Here is a 19,314-nt window from a genome sequence, read left to right on the forward strand (position 1 = left end):
AAGTATGCATTGCCCACTCTCTCTCCAACTGAACAATTGACAATGGCAAGTTCATTCTCCTTGGAAGAATTAGAATTGGTTGTTAAGGAGCTCCCTAATGGCAAGGCCAGTGGCCCAGATGGACTGCCTGCGGAGTTTTTAAAAGTTTTTTTTACGCTTTTTCCGATTTACGTCTACAATTATTGAATTCTATGTTGGGGGGCGGCTCGATACCAGACTCTTTTAGGGAGGGTACTGTGGTGAGTTTTCTGAAGAAGGGGAAGTATGCCAAAGAACCAAATTCTTATTGACTCATAACCTTATTAAACTCTGACTATAAAATAGCAAATAAACTTTTATCAGTACATTTTAATCAATTCACAACAGATTTGATCCATCCGGATCAGAATGATTTCATCGCCGGTAGGCAATTGATCACAAACACTCATTATTTGATTGAAGCTTTCGATTACTTTGAGACACGAGGTATCCCCGCTTTGGTTCTGTTATTACATGCAGAAAAAGCTTTTGATTTGGTGGTACGGGAGACACTGTTTATTATTTTGGAGCATTTTGGTATTTCAAGCAAAATCATAACCTTAATTCGTAATCTTTATACCGATGCCAAAGCCAATGTTATTATAAATACGGCAATGGTTGGGTCAGTCTTAGTCAAAAGTGGCACAAGGCAAGGCTGCCCACTATCGCCAGTCCTCTTTGCGTTCTTTAACAAACCATTGGCAGTCGCAATGAGGAACTGCGCGAATATTCTTCCCCGATTTAATCAATGGCTAAGGTTAAATTATACGCAGATGATATTATGCTTCTAATTAAACCTGAATTATGTTCCCAAGTTAGAGTATTTCAGATTTTTTGAGGAATTTGAAGCCCTGGGGGGATACCGCATTATTAAAAAGAAAACGGAAATTTTGCTGTGGGGATAGTAATCCGGAACTGCATCCCGACATAAGTAGCTGCATTAATACTAAGCCTAAGAGATATCTTGAGTCTTTTTTTCAGCATCAGTTAAAGACTTATACGGGCTAAATTATGATCCCCTTCTTCAGAAGATTAGGAGAATGTTCGCTCAATGGAATTCACTGCCATTGACGATTCTGGGTTGGGTCGCCCTGATAAAAATGTCCGTTCTTCCTTTGTTCAATTTTTTGTTCTCCACTATTTCATGTTTTTTACCAGGGACCTTCTTTTCCAGGGTAGAATCTATGTTTTCGGCCTTTATTTGGGCAAAGAAGACACCCTGTATTGCAATAGGTACCTTATATGAGGAGCTGGATCAGGGAGGTCTAGCCCTACCAAATCTTAGGGATTACTATAACGCATACTTTGCACAGTATCTATCAAGATTCAAAGGCCAAACCCAAAGTAAAAATGTATTCATGAATTTCTTTTTTGATTTAATGCACATCGATACTCAGATACCTCCCCCCTTGCAGGTACTTAAATCTCCCAAATTAGTTCGCTATAAGTCATTATTATGGTTTTTCAAAAAACGATGCACCTTGTTTAAAAGAAACTCACTTCCCCCCATCAATTCAATAACTTTACTGGCTAGCATATTACCAATAATGGGGATTAAACAAGGGGCAGACCTAGCTGAAAATTGGGCCGGGGCAGGATTTGTTAAAGTTACCGATTTTTGGAGAAATGGATCATGCATAACCCAATACAAATGTCACATTTAATCCATAGGAACTTTATGTTGGTAGGGTCCTATAATATGGTGTATAAGTTCTTGGTGCAACTTGACACCATACATGTGAACAAACTTGATAGAAAACCTGGGGACTGGAAGCGATGTTTAGCGCAGAGGTGGAAGATAGGTCTAAGTCAAAAGGCAATCATAAAATGGCAGGAGCAGGAAAACCATTTAATGTCTTTGAACACCTGGACAACTATCAATAAATTTAACTTTAGAAAAAAAAAGGTTTGGCTTCATTCATCCTTTCCATCTTGAGCATGTATCATTTGGGTAATAGTATAAGAATAGTATAATGAATTTAAACTACACTTTCACAATTGCCTTATTAACCTTTTTACTTTCTCAAATTTGCTTGAAAATGCACCATTTGCCAACTCTTTTTTCAAACTTTTCTCAGGTGAGAAATCCCACGAACACCCCTTACAATGGTTGCGCTCACTCACCACAGGTCACACATCTAGATCTTTTACGCCCACAGCTTTCAAATATCACCAGCCGGCACTGAGCTCAGATTGTTTCCAGAGAGAACCAGTCATACGGAATGGCACCAGTTGAAATATTTGGGGGAAGGATCAGTAAGACTGGCGAGCCATATAAATAATTAAAATAGGCCATCCATGTACCTTCGACAATCATACACAACAATTTCCTATCACCTGATAAGATTATCTCAGCCATTTCTCCAAAGCAATTTTGTTTTGCTTTATAGAAGATTTATAACTATTTCTAAAGCAGCAGACTTCTTCTTTTGTAACATAAATGGAGCCATGTATATATTTTCATCGTATCCTACGCAAATCAGATGTTAACTTTTTTCAAGCATAGTCAAACTACGGTTGAGATGAAACCCGTGCTTCCCTTTCAATTCATAAACAGTAATGATTTACATTAATTCAAATACAATTAAGTGCATTTCTTATATGATTCGTATACCAGGTTAATTTATCTTCAGGCAATTCATAACCAATATGTATATTTTCATCAAGCTGAAAACCTCCTCTACTTTCTTCATATGTCCCAATAATCTACTAAAATTGTAACCCTCACTACGCATAAGTTGATGTACCACAGTGAAGGTCTCAAGATTTTTTCAGATCAAATGAAAGAATAAGCTAGTGATATGATTGAAATGTTCAAACATTTTACAAATACTATTACATTTGGTGTTTTATTTAAACTGTAAATCCAGAAAAATACATATTTGCAGTGCATTCTTAGGAAAATCTAAACCGTAGATAGATATCTGAACCAAAAAAGAGTTTCTATGGGCTTACATCACTTTTGCGGTAACACAGCCTATTTCCATACTTAGAATACATTTTTTCTAACAAATATTCAGGTTTGATTTCAGAGTTGTGCCAGTTTTGTTCCTGCCACTTACCCTGCCCTTTGAATATCTTTTGCAGTCTGTTGATCTGGCCTTGCTCATAGCTTGGAGTTTAAGGAGTAACACATTTCCAATAAGACAGCACCCAAATGGACCAAATGGATTTTATATGTGGTTCTTAATTTGATTGATTGATAGTGTGACCACAGGGCGACGCCCCCACTCTACGGGTTTGGAAAATCAATAAAAAGACTCTGATATGCCTTTGGAGTGTGTCTATCAAGGGCAAGTATTGACAAAAACCTATCCATACCATATAGTCATGAACTAGGACGGATCAAAATAAAAGGGATCTGTAACCTGAGAAAGGCCATTTACCCAATAGGGAATTTGGTAAAGGCTGAAACAAGATGGTACACGCAGATAGGGCAATGGAGATGTTGTTTCTCGAATATACCCGAACAATTTTTTTAATCCTGCCTAGTGGGCCCAATAATAAAAATACAGGGTACCCACTTAGACAGTTTAACAATTTTCTTTTTTCGATAGGGATCCCTCATGTGAAAATTACTCAAAATACGTGCTCCATCCTGAGCGCTGGTCTGCTTCAGGGTGTGTCAGCAGCCCTATGATGAAGCACTATCCAGGGTGTGAGGACATTTAATAACCCTATGTGTTTATATTTAGGATTTCTTCCCCTATTTGCTGCCCTAGTTGTAGGGAAGTGTTCCACTCCTCACAGGGTGAATTCAAATGTTTAAGAAAGAGGCCAGTTTGCTAACTGGTCGCCATTGTTTTTTAACTTTGGAGGGACACTAATGGTTCCACATAAACAGTTTTCTGCCCACTTTAGTCTTGGCTGTACCTAGTCGGTATAAATATCTCTAGTTATGCTGGATCTTTCTTACCTCCTTGAAAGGCCAATGGTCTCCAAATGGAAACGTCCTGCTTCGCCCCACTCGCCCTGTCATTCCAAATCTCCTCAAATTGAGTGGTGTAGACATAGATCAGTTTATCTGCATCATACAGAAAAGAGACTCTATCAGAAAGAGATTCCATCAACAGATTCCATCTATCACGCAACACATACCAAAACGGGTTCAAGAAAGTGTTAACACAAGTCTGCGTTGTGTCACATTGTGCTGTCCACAGTGGTTGTCTGCCACCCTCCTTGGACACAGTCAGGAAATAGGAAAGAGAGAATTCAATGACATTGTCGACCAACCGGCCCAGCAGATCTCTCCATTTGTTTGTTTTATTTCTCCAGGTCTGCTTGTGGGCAGAATTAACCATCCACCCCACTCAGGCGAAGCACAATCGCGATGGTACTGCTAAAAGGATCCATACTTTCCATATGTGCTACAAGAGAATACAAGTACAGATCACTTACCTATTTCCTGATGGGGTGATGCTCGTCTCATTTTCATTATCAATTAGCATATTCCTACATTTCCATAAGGGACTTAATTCTTATTCTTACAATAGAGCATGGACACTGAAAAAGTGATAAGTGAAAATGCAATGGTGATCCTTTTACAATTTTGTGCTGTCATAAAACATTCAGAAATGTGCGTTTTTGACTGAAGCCTTGCACAGCTATGCTCTTGCCTTTCCCGATAACACTGACCCAGAGGTCTACCACCATCTTCAAGATTTCTAAACAATAAAAGTCTAATACATACCTGCAGAGAGGGAGCCTGGGCTTTAACTTTTTATATTTGATTTTTTAAAGTTTGGTTTGGAAATCCCTGGCACTGGATTATTGCACTCCCTGCTTCTGATACTATTATTGTTGACCTACCTTACATGTTTCCTACCCAGGGGACTCATAAGCTGAGCCCCCTGGCAGCTGCTCAGTTCGACTATATGATCTCCGCAAACAAAGGCAGGTCTGCAAAAAACATTCCTGAGAAAATGCCAAATAAGAGATACAGGTAAGAGATACCGTTTGGATTGACGTTAGCCTTGGTGGAAGGGTTATTGAAAGGATAAGGGCACGAAGGGCAGGGTCAAGAAAGGCAGAAGTAAGGTAAAGGCTAGTAGAATACAAGTTAGATTAAAGGTTGGTGTAAAAGGTTTTAGTTAAAGTTATGTTATGGATTAGGTTAAGAAAAGACATAGCCCTAAGGGTTTCTGGTTAGTTCTTTTCCTTTTCCCCTTCTTAGCTCTTATGGTTATTGTTAACAGAAAAGTAACAGACTGTATAGAATCTCATTGTGTCTTACACATTAACCACACTGTGGTCTTCCAGGTTAGACACATCCTACGGAAATCATTCTTGGTATCCAATACTTAGATTTTTTCCCACTAAGTATATTGTGCTATCTGCAGTGTTCCATTTCGGAGTTAACATGATGTGTATTGTATCCATATTGAAACAGTGTACTTGCAGAAATGTTCACGCTGCACGCTACTGTCTGAATTTATCACACTATATTTCACACGATGTAACGCAGTTGTGGATGGTTATATGCAACTAGTACTACAAAAGTAAGCAATACTAGATATGAATGGTAAGGAGATGTTGATCATCAAACTTATATTAAATAATTAGATTCAAACAAAAGAAAAGACATAGGTACTCATTACGAGTGGCTCTATAACTCTGATGTGTGTGGTAACTCATGGTAAGCTTGCAAAATGTATTTGAGGACTGAAGACATGCTTTCATCATTGTGTGTAAAAGGGTTAGTTGAGCATAACCATGAGATATTACAGGAAAAGTGAGATAATTATACACATATGGGGGATATAGGTCTATTTATTAGTACCCCAAGTTGGGCAGGCTGTCTAGTAGCCCTCTCTAGCAAATCTGTCTAGTGTCCCATGACTAGAAACTCTCACTTCACCCAAATCTACATCAACCACATGAATCATAGCCCTTTCGTTTATATCTTGTTACTTTTTTTAAAAAAAGGACGTTTAATGTGCCTAGTATAGGTGCCCAAATAGTACCATGGTAGTCTGCACATGTAATCAGTCCTCTCTTCCCCTGTGCATATGCTACACCAAGCAGTGTGCATAGAATTCTACAACCATGCAGTTGATAATTAAATCTTTCTAAGATGTGTAGGCAAGAGCTACGGAAAACCTGCGCTTTCAACAGCTTGACTGAAGACACTACAACTGGATGTATTACAGTGGTTAACAGACTGACACAATATTGAAGATAGAAATATCGCGCCACACAAATATCACGTCAAAATATAGTTTTTCCTATACATATAATAGTAAGTACAAAAATATTTTAAAAATATTGTTTCACACTAATATCAAAAAATATATAGAAAATATAAACATTTGTAAGAGAAATATATATTTAAAAATAGTAAATATTTGATATAATAACATGTAACATGAATATAATGTCAAATAAATATATTTAAATAACATATAAAATAAATGTATCATTATTTAAACAAACCCACATATATATATATATATATATATATGTATGTGTGTATGTTTATGTAAACATATGTAATGTTAAACCAATATTTAAAATAGTCGTAAATTATATTATAATTTTCAAAAATTAGGGGAGACCCGGGGAAATAAAAGAAGCCTTATACCAACTGCCTCTAGAGTGTGCCTTCTTTCGGTGTGTAGTAGGATTGTGTTTGGTTATTATTCAGCGTCAGCAGTCGCCGCTGTACTTGCAACACCAATCGGTTTGTGGCTTTTCCCCTTTGACCGCAGTTGGTTTGGAGGATCATGGTAGTGCTATGCCCCCAGAGAGCTCACGGGAAAAAGGATACAAATATGATAGCATTGGGAGTCAAGGCTCTCATAACGAGGCAATTTTACCGATTGCCAGCATGAGGACTGCGCTTCCACGGTCTAGAAATGCCTTGCTCAACAGACGTGCGTCTCTTTGGTGACTGGGCACCGTGAAAGCCGATGCGGAAGCGATGAGGACTGTATTGGCGTATAAAATTGTTTATTCACTGGCCTCCCCCGACCCCGTACTTATACCCATTATAAAGACGTACCGTGCACTGCATTTTATAGTGAGACATTGTGACAACTTCTGACAAGAGGCTTGATCCGTGATTGGCCTGACATGATTTGCATCAGATGTCCACTTCTGTCATGGTTAGCCTTGTCTACACTTAAGGAAGAAGCGTCCAGCTAAGAATTTTTCTTCATCCTTTTATTAAAAGTAACTGCATACAGGGAACCGGCAGATAACTGTCATCCAAATATATCAGCCAGACCGGTTTCAGGAATTCTTTCCCTTCATCAATGGCGTTCTGTGGACCAAAGTCAGTTTTTCATTGTGCACTTTTATCTTTAAAGAGCCTGCCCCAGTGGGCGTAGCCGTACCAACAGCCTTCTGGTTCTCGTAGTGCACCAATGGTATTCTCAAGTGAGTCTGTCTTTTTAAGTCAACAGAAAAATAAAAAACAGCATAAAATACCCCACTGGGTTGGTGTTCAGTTCTGCTAGAAACACCTGATGTCTCACTCAGCTGCTTACCGAAGCTTGCCTCCCGTATGCAAACGGCACCCATGTGGCGTCATTTCGTGTCCGCACTACTGCAGCGGGCTTCCTCCGTGGCTGGACTCCGCCACTATATATCCAACTTAAAGGGTAGCCCCCAAAGGAAGAAGCCTCCAGGTAAGTAATTTTCGTCATCCATTTATTAAAAGCAGCTGCATACAGGGAACCGGCAGATAACTGTCATACAAGTATATCAGCCAGACCGGTTTTGGGAATTCTTTCCCTTCATCAATGACGTTCTGTGGACCAAAGTCAGTTTTTTATTGTTCGCTTTTATCTTAAAAGAGCCTGCCCCAGTGGGCATGGCCGTACCAACAGCCTTCTGGTTCTCGTAGTGGCAGGTTCAAAGTAGTCTTAAGAGGCATTGGAACGTTCTCAAACAGAACCAACATTGGTGGACGTTTTGGGGAGTACTCCGAGTAGGACATATCGTAAGGCAGACTCACTAAGGGATAAATTGAGTAAAAATGAAGTGAGTACCAACAAGCAAAGGAGAAACGATGTACAAGGCTTTTTTACCTGCATGGAATGCAAGGCATGCAAATACAGCTCTAATGTCAAGAAGGTGTATTATCCCGTAGAAGAAAAGGAGAAATGTATTAGTAAACATCTCACATGTCTATCTGATCACTGTGGATATGTTCTGGTTTGCCCATGTTCTAAGAAATACGTTGGGAGCACAATGTTCCCCGCCAAAAAGCGAATTCTAGAACATATGCGGTTAATTCAGAATAAAGATCAACTTTCACCTGTTGCCCGTCATTTCGAAGAACTGCACAATAGTAACCACAATCATTTAAAATTTTTTGTTATCGATAGAATTTCACCCATGAAAAGAGGTGGGGACAAAATCAGGAATTTGCGGCAACTTGAGAGCAGATATATTTTACATTTCGACACCCGTGTTCCGGGAGGTCTAAATTCTGAAGAGGAATTGATCTGGCATCTGGGGGAGTAATTTTGTATAGGTTAATGAGCTGCAACATCTGTTTATGCAATACTAACTACTGATTTTGGGATATATACTAGCTGTGTCTCCTGCAATGAATTCCTACGTTTTTAAACTTTTAATTTTTAATTTTGTACTATTATTGTTTTGTTTGGTATTATGATGCACTGTTGGTGTACAAACAACCTCTGGCCTTTATAAGTGTGTAGTTTGGTAAGAGTCTGATTGGCTCTATTTCCTCTCTCTGCTTAGGTACTTTATGGAGGAGTAGCGCATAAGAAAACTGTCTACCCACTGGGGATGGAGGTGGAATATGACTTCGATTTCTTTCTGTGCCACAAGAAATATATCCCCACTGGGGATTTATATTAATCAAAATTCTCGAGAAAGCCTAGGATTGAATATCAGTTAGCCACATGGGTGTTATGTTGAGATTGTGTTGCGTATTAAACATGCACATGGCATTTGACAATAGAGTATACAATAGGTATTAGGCTGGTGTTATAGTGCACAGTATTGTTGAATCGGACATTGATATGTTTAGACACGGATCGGCTATGAGTTATTGACCGATCTGATGTGCTGCTGCGTTACTCAAGCATGAGACTGATGGTATTATTGTTCCAAAGTGTCAGATTGCAAAGATTGAAATGCAAATCCTAATATGAATATCTTGGAAGTCATAACTTTAGAGGCACTGTGAATATGGAAAAAACAGTATATAGTATGCTTGTAGCGAAAACACCAGTTGAATATGGCCGCCAATAAGGTTTCTTTTGTTTTAGTCCTATGTTGGTGTTTATACACTGGGAACTCCACGAGACTTGTGTTTGTAAAACTTTATTTATTGTTTCCAATTCCATGCACAAATTACCCGTGAACAATGCAAGTTGATGTTTTTCCATTGCTACGATTTACCATGCTGCAAATGAATTAAATAAATAATCCTTGAACTGCAAGAAGTCTATTGAAGTGGTAACTTTTGCTTGGGCTGGAGTGCATTGGGGCAATTGTTTTGTGCTTGGTGAAACTGGATACTATTGCCAGGGAAACCTCTAATTCTGTGGTGCACCGCTGTCTTGGCGTACTGGCAAAGTTAGAGGAAGTGAAAATGGATATATATATATATATATATATATATATATATATATATATATATATATATATATATATATATATATATATATATATATTTCCCACATTGCTTCAGCAAATTGAGGCCGCACATCAACTGCAGGTCAAAAGAACATCTTTATTTTCCAGAAACAGGCAGCTTCCGATTCCGTCTTGGAAACCCTCGGCCTGACGCGTTTCAGAGTCTCTTAACTCTTTCCTCAGAGGCCATCAGTGCATATGGTGAGTTTGCTTGCACACTACAAGGAATGCTGCATGCTTTTAAAGTCTTTCATATTGGCCTCCGGTGTGCCTCATTATCAATTAAGTTTTCCAGTGCACGCTGGTCCATGTAGTTTGTTTAAGGCATAGTATCACCTTCCAGTGGGCCCGTTTGCACTGATACTTTTCAGGGTTATAATTTACAGCCCTCCATTGAGCCCCCGAATCGGACTCTGTCTGTTTAAATTGTGTTACCTGCAGTGCCATTCACAAGGGAATTTTTCTCCTGCGTGGTTCCTTCTGCTTTCCCGGACAGTGCGATCCCTCTGTGGCCTGAAGCTGCCACATGACATATTTCCCACATTGCTTCAGCAAATTGAGGCCGCACACCAACTGCAGGTCAAAAGAACATCTTTATTTTCCAGAAACAGGCAGCTTCCGATTCCGTCTTGGAAACCCTCGGCCTGACGCGTTTCAGAGTCTCTTAACTCTTTCCTCAGAGGCCATCAGTGCATATGGTGAGTTTGCTTGCACACTACAAGGAATGCTGCATGCTTTTAAAGTCTTTCATATTGGCCTCCGGTGTGCCTCATTATCAATTAAGTTTTCCAGTGCACGCTGGTCCATGTAGTTTGTTTAAGGCATAGTATCACCCTCCAGTGGGCCCGTTTGCACTGATACTTTTCAGGGTTATAATTTACAGCCCTCCATTGAGTCCCCAAATCGGACTCTGTCTGTTTAAATTGTGTTACCTGCAGTGCCATTCACAAGGGAATTTTTCTCCTGCGTGGTTCCTTCTGCTTTCCTGGACAGTGCAAACGGGCCCACTGGAGGGTGATACTATGCCTTAAACAATGGACCAGCGTGCACTTCAGCTTACACATTACTTGAGGAACCCACCTGGGTGTGACTCCATTTTCTCTAACTGTGTTGTCAATACTTACCGAACTGAAATTATGAGGCCAGCACAAGGTAGCTGTCAGTGTTCTCTGCAGTACCCTGATTAAGGAGATGTTCTCCAAACTCAAAGCGGACATGTTGTACTCCCGTTGGCAGGACAGTATTTATGAATTATTCGAGACCATAGTCTGGGGACAACTAGTCTGCTCTGCTCCTCATAAACACAGCAAGGGCTTAAGAGAGGCCCATCGGAAGTGTAGCATCTTTCAAACACTGCACATGTAGTATATGTGATAGTCATGGTTGAACTCAGTAGGACTTAGTCTTAATTATTTTCTTGTAGGAGATGTGGGCAATCTGACACTGACACAGCCTTTGTCATCTGGGCCCATTCCTAATAAAGGCTCTGTTCTAACTGGGCTTGGTCTATTAGGAAGGGCTCAATGGCTACAACCTTGATGTAGCAGCCTCCATTGGTCTGGTCCAGGAAATGTCAAATAATACTAGATTGGGGAACAACATACACCAATAGTTTTTCACATCTCTGGCAATAACAAAAATCTGTGCACTCTGGAAATGGAAGCCAGCTGTTTTGTATACACATTTTGCCTGAATTAATTAACAGATGATTGTAGCATCTTGTTGAAGACTAATCCCTGAGCAAAATAATCTACTTTATTGAATTTGGGGTCCTTTCCTTTGACTATGTTTGAGCTAGGTCTGGGCTTTAAATTGATGGTATTGGCAGAGGAGTAGCTTCGGGGAAGGGGGGGTGTTTGGGGTGTTAACCCCCCCTAATAAATGTGCTTTCTGATGAATAGTTTGGTACAGGTGCTTTCAGTCGGGTATGGTGAGGTGCCTGCTGGATTTCACCTGGGATTTTTTCCATGCCCACACTGACAAAATTGGACACATACTCTCTCTCATCTCTGTTTTGAATGCCCTCCTAATGTTGGTTATTTTAGAAAAGATAGGCCCCGATTTTTCCTTTGGCAGTGCTGTACCAGCTCTGTACCGCCAGATTACGACAACAACTTGTGTCTGCCTGGCTTTTTTGGTCCTTTGTGTAGTGAGCGTGTTAACGTGCACGTCACGTGGCTACGTGACGTGCGGTGACGTAGGGGAGTGGTATGCGCAGCGAGGCATTAGCGCGTGAGCTGGCTGGAAGAGAAGACATGCTTAGCGCTCCTTGTATGATACTACTTGAATAAACAGAGTAAACCTGAAGCTTGCCTCCGAGAGTTATTGGGGGAAGGAAGTACAACATTACAGTGGCGACGAAGGTGGGATCAGCGACCCACGACCCCCACGACGCCGACTACGCGAAGAACGGTGGAACGAAGCGGAGTCGTGGAGCGGAGAGCAAGGAGGGCCCGAGGGAACGTGCAGCGACCACACCCTGACCGGGCACCACAAGGAGCGCAACGCAGTCGACAGCACGTGGAACCGAACACTGCAGGGGTGCGGCGAGCAACCTGTTGGGAACCGCATCACAAACGAAAGCAGGAAACCAGTTACGATCTAGGCCCACAGGTACCGCACTGGCTACCCCACCTGAGCGGGAAGGGGCTGAAAGGAGCAGCCCTCCACTCTTACTTGGCGAGGAGGAACGAAACGGCGCGCCGGGGAGCCCGAGAAGCCAGGAAGGCGCGCCCCCCACATCCAAGGGCGAGAAGATGAGCGCGCAAGCGGGGTTTGCGATAGCACCTGTCCAGTTCCTTCCCAGACCCGGGGAACCCCTCATGAAATGGGAGGACTGGAAGGAGTACATAGATAACTTCATAGAAGTACTGGAAGACGAGAGTGAGGAGAAATTCAAGCCTCCGAGAAAGAAACGTATCCTACTGCTAAACCTGGGCCCGGAAGGCCTGAGGATCTACAAAAGCTTGGTTCCTAAGAAGAGAGAGGCGGATGATGACGACGTGTACGCGCATGCAATGGAAGACCTGGAGGAACACTTCAAACCATCGGTGTGTGTCTCAGTGGACCGGTTTAACTTCCAACAAAGGAAACAACGACCAGGAGAAACTGTGGAAGAGTATGTGGCGGCGTTGAGGAAACTGGCGGCCTCATGCAAGTACGCCAACTGGGAAAGTGAATTCATAAAAGACCAAGTGGTGATGCACACCACGTGCACGAACGTACAGGACAAGCTATGGGCAGCGGGAGACACCTCACTCAAGGATGTGCTGGTGATAGTCAAGAGGGCCGAACTGGCGCGAAGGTGTGCGGCGGCCACGAAGAAAGAGAGTGTGCCCAGCGGGGTAGTGAATAAGGTAGACAACGAAGAGCACCACAAGGAACACCAAGTGCGGAAACCACCAGAAAAAGGCCCGAGCAAAGGACAAGGCAACCCAGGCCCCTCCGGCAAACCGGCAGGAAGTAATAAACGGTCTTGCTATAGGTGCGGAAGTTGGGCGCACGAGGCGCACGACCGAAAGTGCCCCGCGCTTCGCGCCAAATGCTTGTTTTGTGGAATTGTCGGCCATTTTGAAAAAGTGTGCAGGAAGAAGGCTTCCAAAAACGCAGTGAAGTACGTCGATCAAGAAGCGGAAGAACCAGACGAGGTGGCCGAAGAAGAGGTGGTCACGGTCCTCTGCATCTATGACGAGATTTTGAGCGTGGATGACCGCACTCGTGGAAGGGACGGAAGGAGAACGATGAAACCGGTAATGGACATGAAGATAGGAGGCGTGGAAATCCAAGTGGTGGCGGACACAGGATCACCATACACCATAATTCCGAGAAGCGTATGGGAGGAGAAATTTGCCCCGCAACTGGGCCCTGAATTGGACAGACTGGACATACGCCCCGTTACATACAATGGAGACCGGATCCCCATGGCGGGATGCAGGAAGTTGAACTTTGAGTTCAGGGGCAGGTCGGCCAAGTGCAAGCTGTACGTCTCCGAGAAAGGCCCATCGGTCCTGGGGTGGCTCGACCAAGGAGACTTGGGAATCAAGTTGGATCCAGGGGGCAAGGAGCAAATACTGCTGACGGAGCAAGAAGACGGGCTGGACACAGCCAGATGGAAGAAGGAGTTCCCAACAGTCTTCGGGGGCACAGTAGGAAGGCTTGACAAGTTTGCGCACAAAATCATACTCAGAGAGGGCGCAACACCGGTGGCCCACATATATGGCCCGATGGCCGTGAGGGACGATGTAAAGGAGGAACTACGGCAACTGGAGGAAAGAGGGATCATCGAGCCGATTACTTGCGCAGAATGGTTGGCGCCGTTGGTGGTGGTGAAGAAACCCAATGGGAAGGTCCGCCTATGCGTGGACCTGCGTGAATTGAACAAAAACATAGTGGTAGAGAAGTTCCCCCTTCCCCGATTGGAGAAATGTTGGCCAGCACGAGGGGCGTTCGATGGTACTCCACCATAGACTTAACGTCGGCTTATCACCAGATTGCATTACACCCGGAGAGCCGCAGATTGACCTCGTTCATAACCCCTTTAGGGTGCTATCAATTCCGCCGCATGCCGTTTGGGCTAGCCTCGGCGGCTGCGGTATTTCAAAAACTCATGCACCAGCTGTTCAAGGACATTCAAGGGGTCCAATACTTCCAGGATGATATATTAGTGATGGGTTGCGACAGAGCTGACCATGACAAGAAACTGGATGTGGTATTAGGAATCCTGGAAAAGAAGGGCCTCACGGCAGAGTGGGCTAAGTGCCGCATAGGAATGGAGAAGGTGACGTACTTGGGCCATGAGATAAGCGCACGAGGAGTAACCCCCAAAAGGGAGAATGTGAAAGCGATCTGCGACGCACCCCCACCGGCCAGCAAGGAGGAGGTCCGATCCTTCCTGGGGATGGCAGAATACTATGGGAAGTTCATAGAACACTTTGCCTCCAAGACCCACCATATGAGACTGTTGACCAGAGAGAACAGCGAATTCCGGTGATCGGAAGATGCCCAGCAAGAATTCGAGAAGGTGAAAAGAGAGGTGGCAGGGGCTGTCCCACTACAAGGATTCGACCCCCAAGGCAATACAATACTGACAACGGATGCCAGAGACAAAGGACTGGGAGCAGTCCTCATGCAAGACCGAGGCCAAGGGAAAGTGGAAACGATATGCTTTGCGTCCCGTACCCTGAACGACACTGAAAAAAAAGTACAGTGTGATCGAAAAAGAAATGTTGGCGGTGGTGTGGGCCATGTCACGGTTCAGGCAATTTCTGTGGGGCACCAGGTTCCGGTTGAGGACGGACCACAAGCCACTACTCAAGGTACTCACATCCAGTGGGCATGCTGACGCAACGCCGAGGATCTCAAAAATGTCACTCAAATTAATGGAGTTTCGATACGACGTGGAGCACATCCCAGGGAGTAAGAACAGAGTGGCTGATTATCTGAGCAGGGCGGCAGCAATGGAGCCCAGCATGGAACACTGTGAAGCGGCTGAAGAATGGGTCGCACTTACTGAAGACCTGGAAGTGATCATAAGCAAGCAGGAATGGAAACAAGCGTATGAAGAAGACCCTGTCCTGGAAGAAGTGAAAGCCCATATAGTGAAGGGGTGGCCAATCAAAAACAAGACTGAGCGAGGCCTCATTCCATATTTCGAAGTTAAAGAGGAACTATCAATCGATGACCAAGGCATCTTCGTATACAGAGGAGAGAGAGTCATACCTCCAGCAAGGATGATTCCCAGGCTGCTGGAGATGCTGCACGAAGGCCATCTGGGAGCAGGGAAGTTGAAACTAAGGGCCAAGCAGAATTATTGGTGGCCGGGGATGGACATAAGAGCGGAAAGACACGTGCGAGAATGCCCGAGGTGCCAGGGCGTGGATAAAACACTCAAACCGTTGCGTCCAGCCTTAGGAAAATTTGATCCCCCGAAGAATCCATGGGAGGAACTGTCCATAGACATTTTGGGTCCGATATTAAATGCCCAGGGAATACAGAAGTACATCTGCGTAATGGTAGATAGATATTCCAAATGGCCAGAATTGAGGATTGAAGAAACCATGGACACGGAGAGGATAGTGAGCTTCATGGCTGAAACTTTTGTGAGAGAGGGCATCCCAAAATGTGTCCTCAGTGACAATGGACCCCAATTCCGTTCTGAGAAATCGTCCCAGTTCATGCAGAGAAATGGTATCACGGCAAAGCACACATCAATATACCATCCCGCAGGTAATGGCCTGGTGGAACGTTTCAATAGAGTAGTGATGGGCTCGATACAGGCAGCGATCTCAGACAACAAAGACTGGGAAGCAGAGATCTGGCACATGGTATGGGCATACAGAATAACACCCACGAGCACAGGCTATAGTCCCTTCCAGATCCTCAGAGGTCGTGAGCCTTTCACTCAGGACAACAGGATATGGAAGGAAAGAGTCATCAAGAGCGAGTGGTCACCGGCGGTGGTGCAGGCCAATCTGGAGAGAGCCCAAGCGGTGTACACCAAACACTACGATGCACGGAGGAATGTGAAAGACACTGTTTTAGAAAAAGGCGAATGGGTGAGAGTAAAACTGGCCACATTGCAGAAGAAGGGAGAAAGCAAGTACAGCAAGCCACTACAGGTAGTGGAAGTCAGAGGCAGAGCAGCTTTGTTGAGCGATGGTAATGTGTGGTCGCAGGACCGCATGGCTAGATGCAACAGAATACTCTGCTGGAGAGGCAACAGAAGTGATGAAGATAGTGAGAACAGCAGCGATGACCCCAATAAGTATGGGGGAGAGGATTTGGACATTGGTGAGACAAGGCAAGAGGACCAAGAAACGAGTGGGGAGCAGATAATTGAAGAAGATAGAAACAGGAGTGAGCCTAGTGCAGCTGCGCTAGGAAGTGGTAACGATAATGCAGCGACAACGGCCATGTCCCCGGTAAGACTGACGAGAAGGGGCAAGGCGGTGGTTCAGCCTGCGAGGTTCAGAGACTATGACATGAGCCAGGACTTGTACATATGAGTGTTGGGAAAAAAGGGAGATATGTAGTGAGCGTGTTAACGTGCACGTCACGTGGCTACGTGACGTGCGGTGACGTAGGGGAGTGGCGTGTGCAGCGAGGCATTAGCGCGTGAGCTGGCTGGAAGAGAAGACATGCTTAGCGCTCCTTGTATGATATTACTTGAATAAACAGAGTAAACCTGAAGCTTGCCTCCGAGAGTTATTGGGGGAAGGAAGTACAACATTACACTTTGTTTTGCGTACTTGCTGTATAATGTATTATAAAATTACATGCCAGAGTGATTGTTGGGAAATCTGAAGCTCACACTATCCCAATCTTACTGATCAAGCTTCGCCCTGTATATTGGGTTAGTTTGGAGCTCTTTCCCCCGGTGGGCACTTGGGCTGGGTTTCAACATGTATTCTTTCTATCTCCTATTCTTCTATACCTACCTTCTTCATTTCTCTCTTCTGTGTCCCCTCCATGTGCACACATTTTCTCTCCCTTGCTCTCTTTTAGTGTCTCATTTATAAGGTTTTCTGTTATTCCACCCCATTGCCCTCCAGCTCCCTCCCCCACCATGTGCCAAGTAGCTTGGTTGTTGTAACTAGAATTGTTCTGTGTTTATAACTAATCGGATTGCATTTTCTGGATGTATTAACAAATCTCTAATGTTGTATTGATTACTTGAATGCAAATTGTGATATCCGAAAGAAGTGCTTCTGCATTGGGTTTTCAGATTTTACATTTTTCAATTACAATTACAATGTTATTGTGCCATACTTGTCTCTCTTACTAAATACGTGAAATAAATTGTTTACAGGAAAGAATGTCATCCCACCATGCAAGGCGACCACAAAAGTGCATTTAGGAAGATAATAAACATGTATGTCTAACTGCATCCATCTTTAAAGAGCAACACGTCACAGTACAGTAGCAGTAGACTGCTGCCCCCAGAAAGTAGCTGCCTTTCCTGCCACTCGTTCACAGTATGGTTGCCTTTGACCTTGTAATGCGCTCCGATGCATTTAAGTTAGGTTTGTGCTATAGATATACCACATTCATGCATACAACTTACCTGAGCTGGAAGCTGGCTGAGTACAAAGGATGCAGAGGAACATCAGGGGCAGCACAGAGGAGCCTCCCATCCTGGCCAGAGGGTTACTCTGAAGACGCGTCTAGAAAAGAAGGACTGAACTTAAAGGGGATTTTTAAAGAACTAAAGTAACTGAAAGCTGTGTTTTCTACATACATAAAATCAATGGCAGCTCCACGTAGACTTTCCTGTCCTTGACTGTTGAGACTGGTAGGGAATGCATAGATTTATATAGACTAAAAGCGAGGGGACGATTCGTTGCAAACCCTATAACAGAATATTGCTAATGTGTTCTTGTATTGTATAAAAAAAATGTAATAAAACACGTTGAAATAAAAAAAAATAATAATAATCAGTGTGAATGAAATGAAGAGAAGGAGGGAAAAGAAGTGCCTAGGAAGAAAGCTGGAAGGGAAAAGAGGAGGAAAAGGAGAAAGGAAAGTGTGGGTAGAGAAGAGAAGGGTGAGTGGAAGAAAACACAAAGAGAGAGGTGATTAATGGAAGTTTGACTACAAAGGCGCGAAGGGCAGAATTGAGGAATACAATGAATAGGAGAGGTAAGAAAAAGAAAAGTCGATGAAAGAGAGCAAAGGAGTGAGACAGAGGTATTGAATGAAGGGGATGTTTTGTTTTTACTGCAAACTAGAAACTGGGAGTCTAGGAGACACTGGTCAGTCCTGGAGGCTAGAGAAGTCCTTTCTCGTTTGAGACAGAAGAGGGAGGATACGTCTTCCTAAACTTAATTTACAATACTCACAGGCATCCTACCTGTGGTGAGGGTGTGTGGGTAGGCCTAAGCGACCAGCTGTGGCCACGTGCGCAGGGGTGGGAGCGCGGAGCGTAAGCCAGTAAACCACACACTCGTCTCAGTCGGAAGTGACGTGCCCGAGCGCGCGTCCTTCTTTTATTGGACCCCGCAGGCCACGCCTGGCCTGCGGATGCGTGGATGCGTACGTGCGTCTGCTAGAGTGCTAACCGCACTACATCTCTACCCAACTCTAAACAAAATTAAAATGTTCAACAAACTGTTCATGAAGAGTTCGCAATGAAATGGAGGTACTTGCGTGCCCTACGGTTGCTGGATTCAGGGACTTAGTTGACAGACATAGTCGTTGAGTCTTTGGTTGGGGCGAGGGTTGGGCCTCAGACTGTAGCGGGGTGTGCGGCCCGATCCTCGATCTCCGCCGTGGGCCTGACTCCAGACAGGAGTAGAGCAGGTTGGTGTTTCAAGTTCTGGGGCTGGACCCCCAACGTCTGCTGAAGGACTGCTCACCGCTTCTGGTGCTGCTGCTCCGGGTGTTTCGGTGGTTTCCCCCTGGGCTCCGGCGCTTGCACTGTCGGCAGAAGTGATTATCTTAAACCAGGACGAGTTCCTTGACACTTCTTCTCCTTCTTTGTTGGCGGTCACCATAGTGCCCTTCGTGTTGGTGACTGTCCACGGCCCTGGTTCATAGAATGTCCGAAACTTTCCCCCTGGGCGTCGATTCTTGATAACAACCCGGTCTCCTCGGTGTAGCTGTCTTGGAGTGGCCTTGCGGCGGCAGCTCGTTCGCATGTTGTTCGTGCACCGACGTCTTTGCGCGCGCTCCTGCATCTCCTTC

The 19,314-nt window shown here is 44.0% G+C and overlaps 1 protein-coding gene across 1 annotated transcript in view; it reads right to left on the minus strand.

Moving 5' to 3' along the window:
• LOC147712444 (uncharacterized) overlaps nt 1-19,314 on the minus strand; it is a 399,151-nt gene that overhangs the window by 295,651 nt on the left and 84,186 nt on the right. The window contains exons 2-3 of the mRNA XM_086923116.1: nt 17,696-17,795; nt 3,935-4,042 (exon numbers count right to left, since the gene is read on the minus strand). Of these exons, the coding sequence (XP_086779242.1) occupies nt 3,935-4,042; nt 17,696-17,765 (178 nt within the window). The 5' untranslated portion in view covers nt 17,766-17,795. The remainder of the gene's footprint in view (nt 1-3,934; nt 4,043-17,695; nt 17,796-19,314) is intronic.

This window comes from Lissotriton vulgaris, chromosome 5 (assembly GCF_964263255.1).
Source record: "Lissotriton vulgaris chromosome 5, aLisVul1.2, whole genome shotgun sequence".
In the NCBI taxonomy this organism is placed as follows: Eukaryota; Metazoa; Chordata; class Amphibia; order Caudata; family Salamandridae; genus Lissotriton; species Lissotriton vulgaris.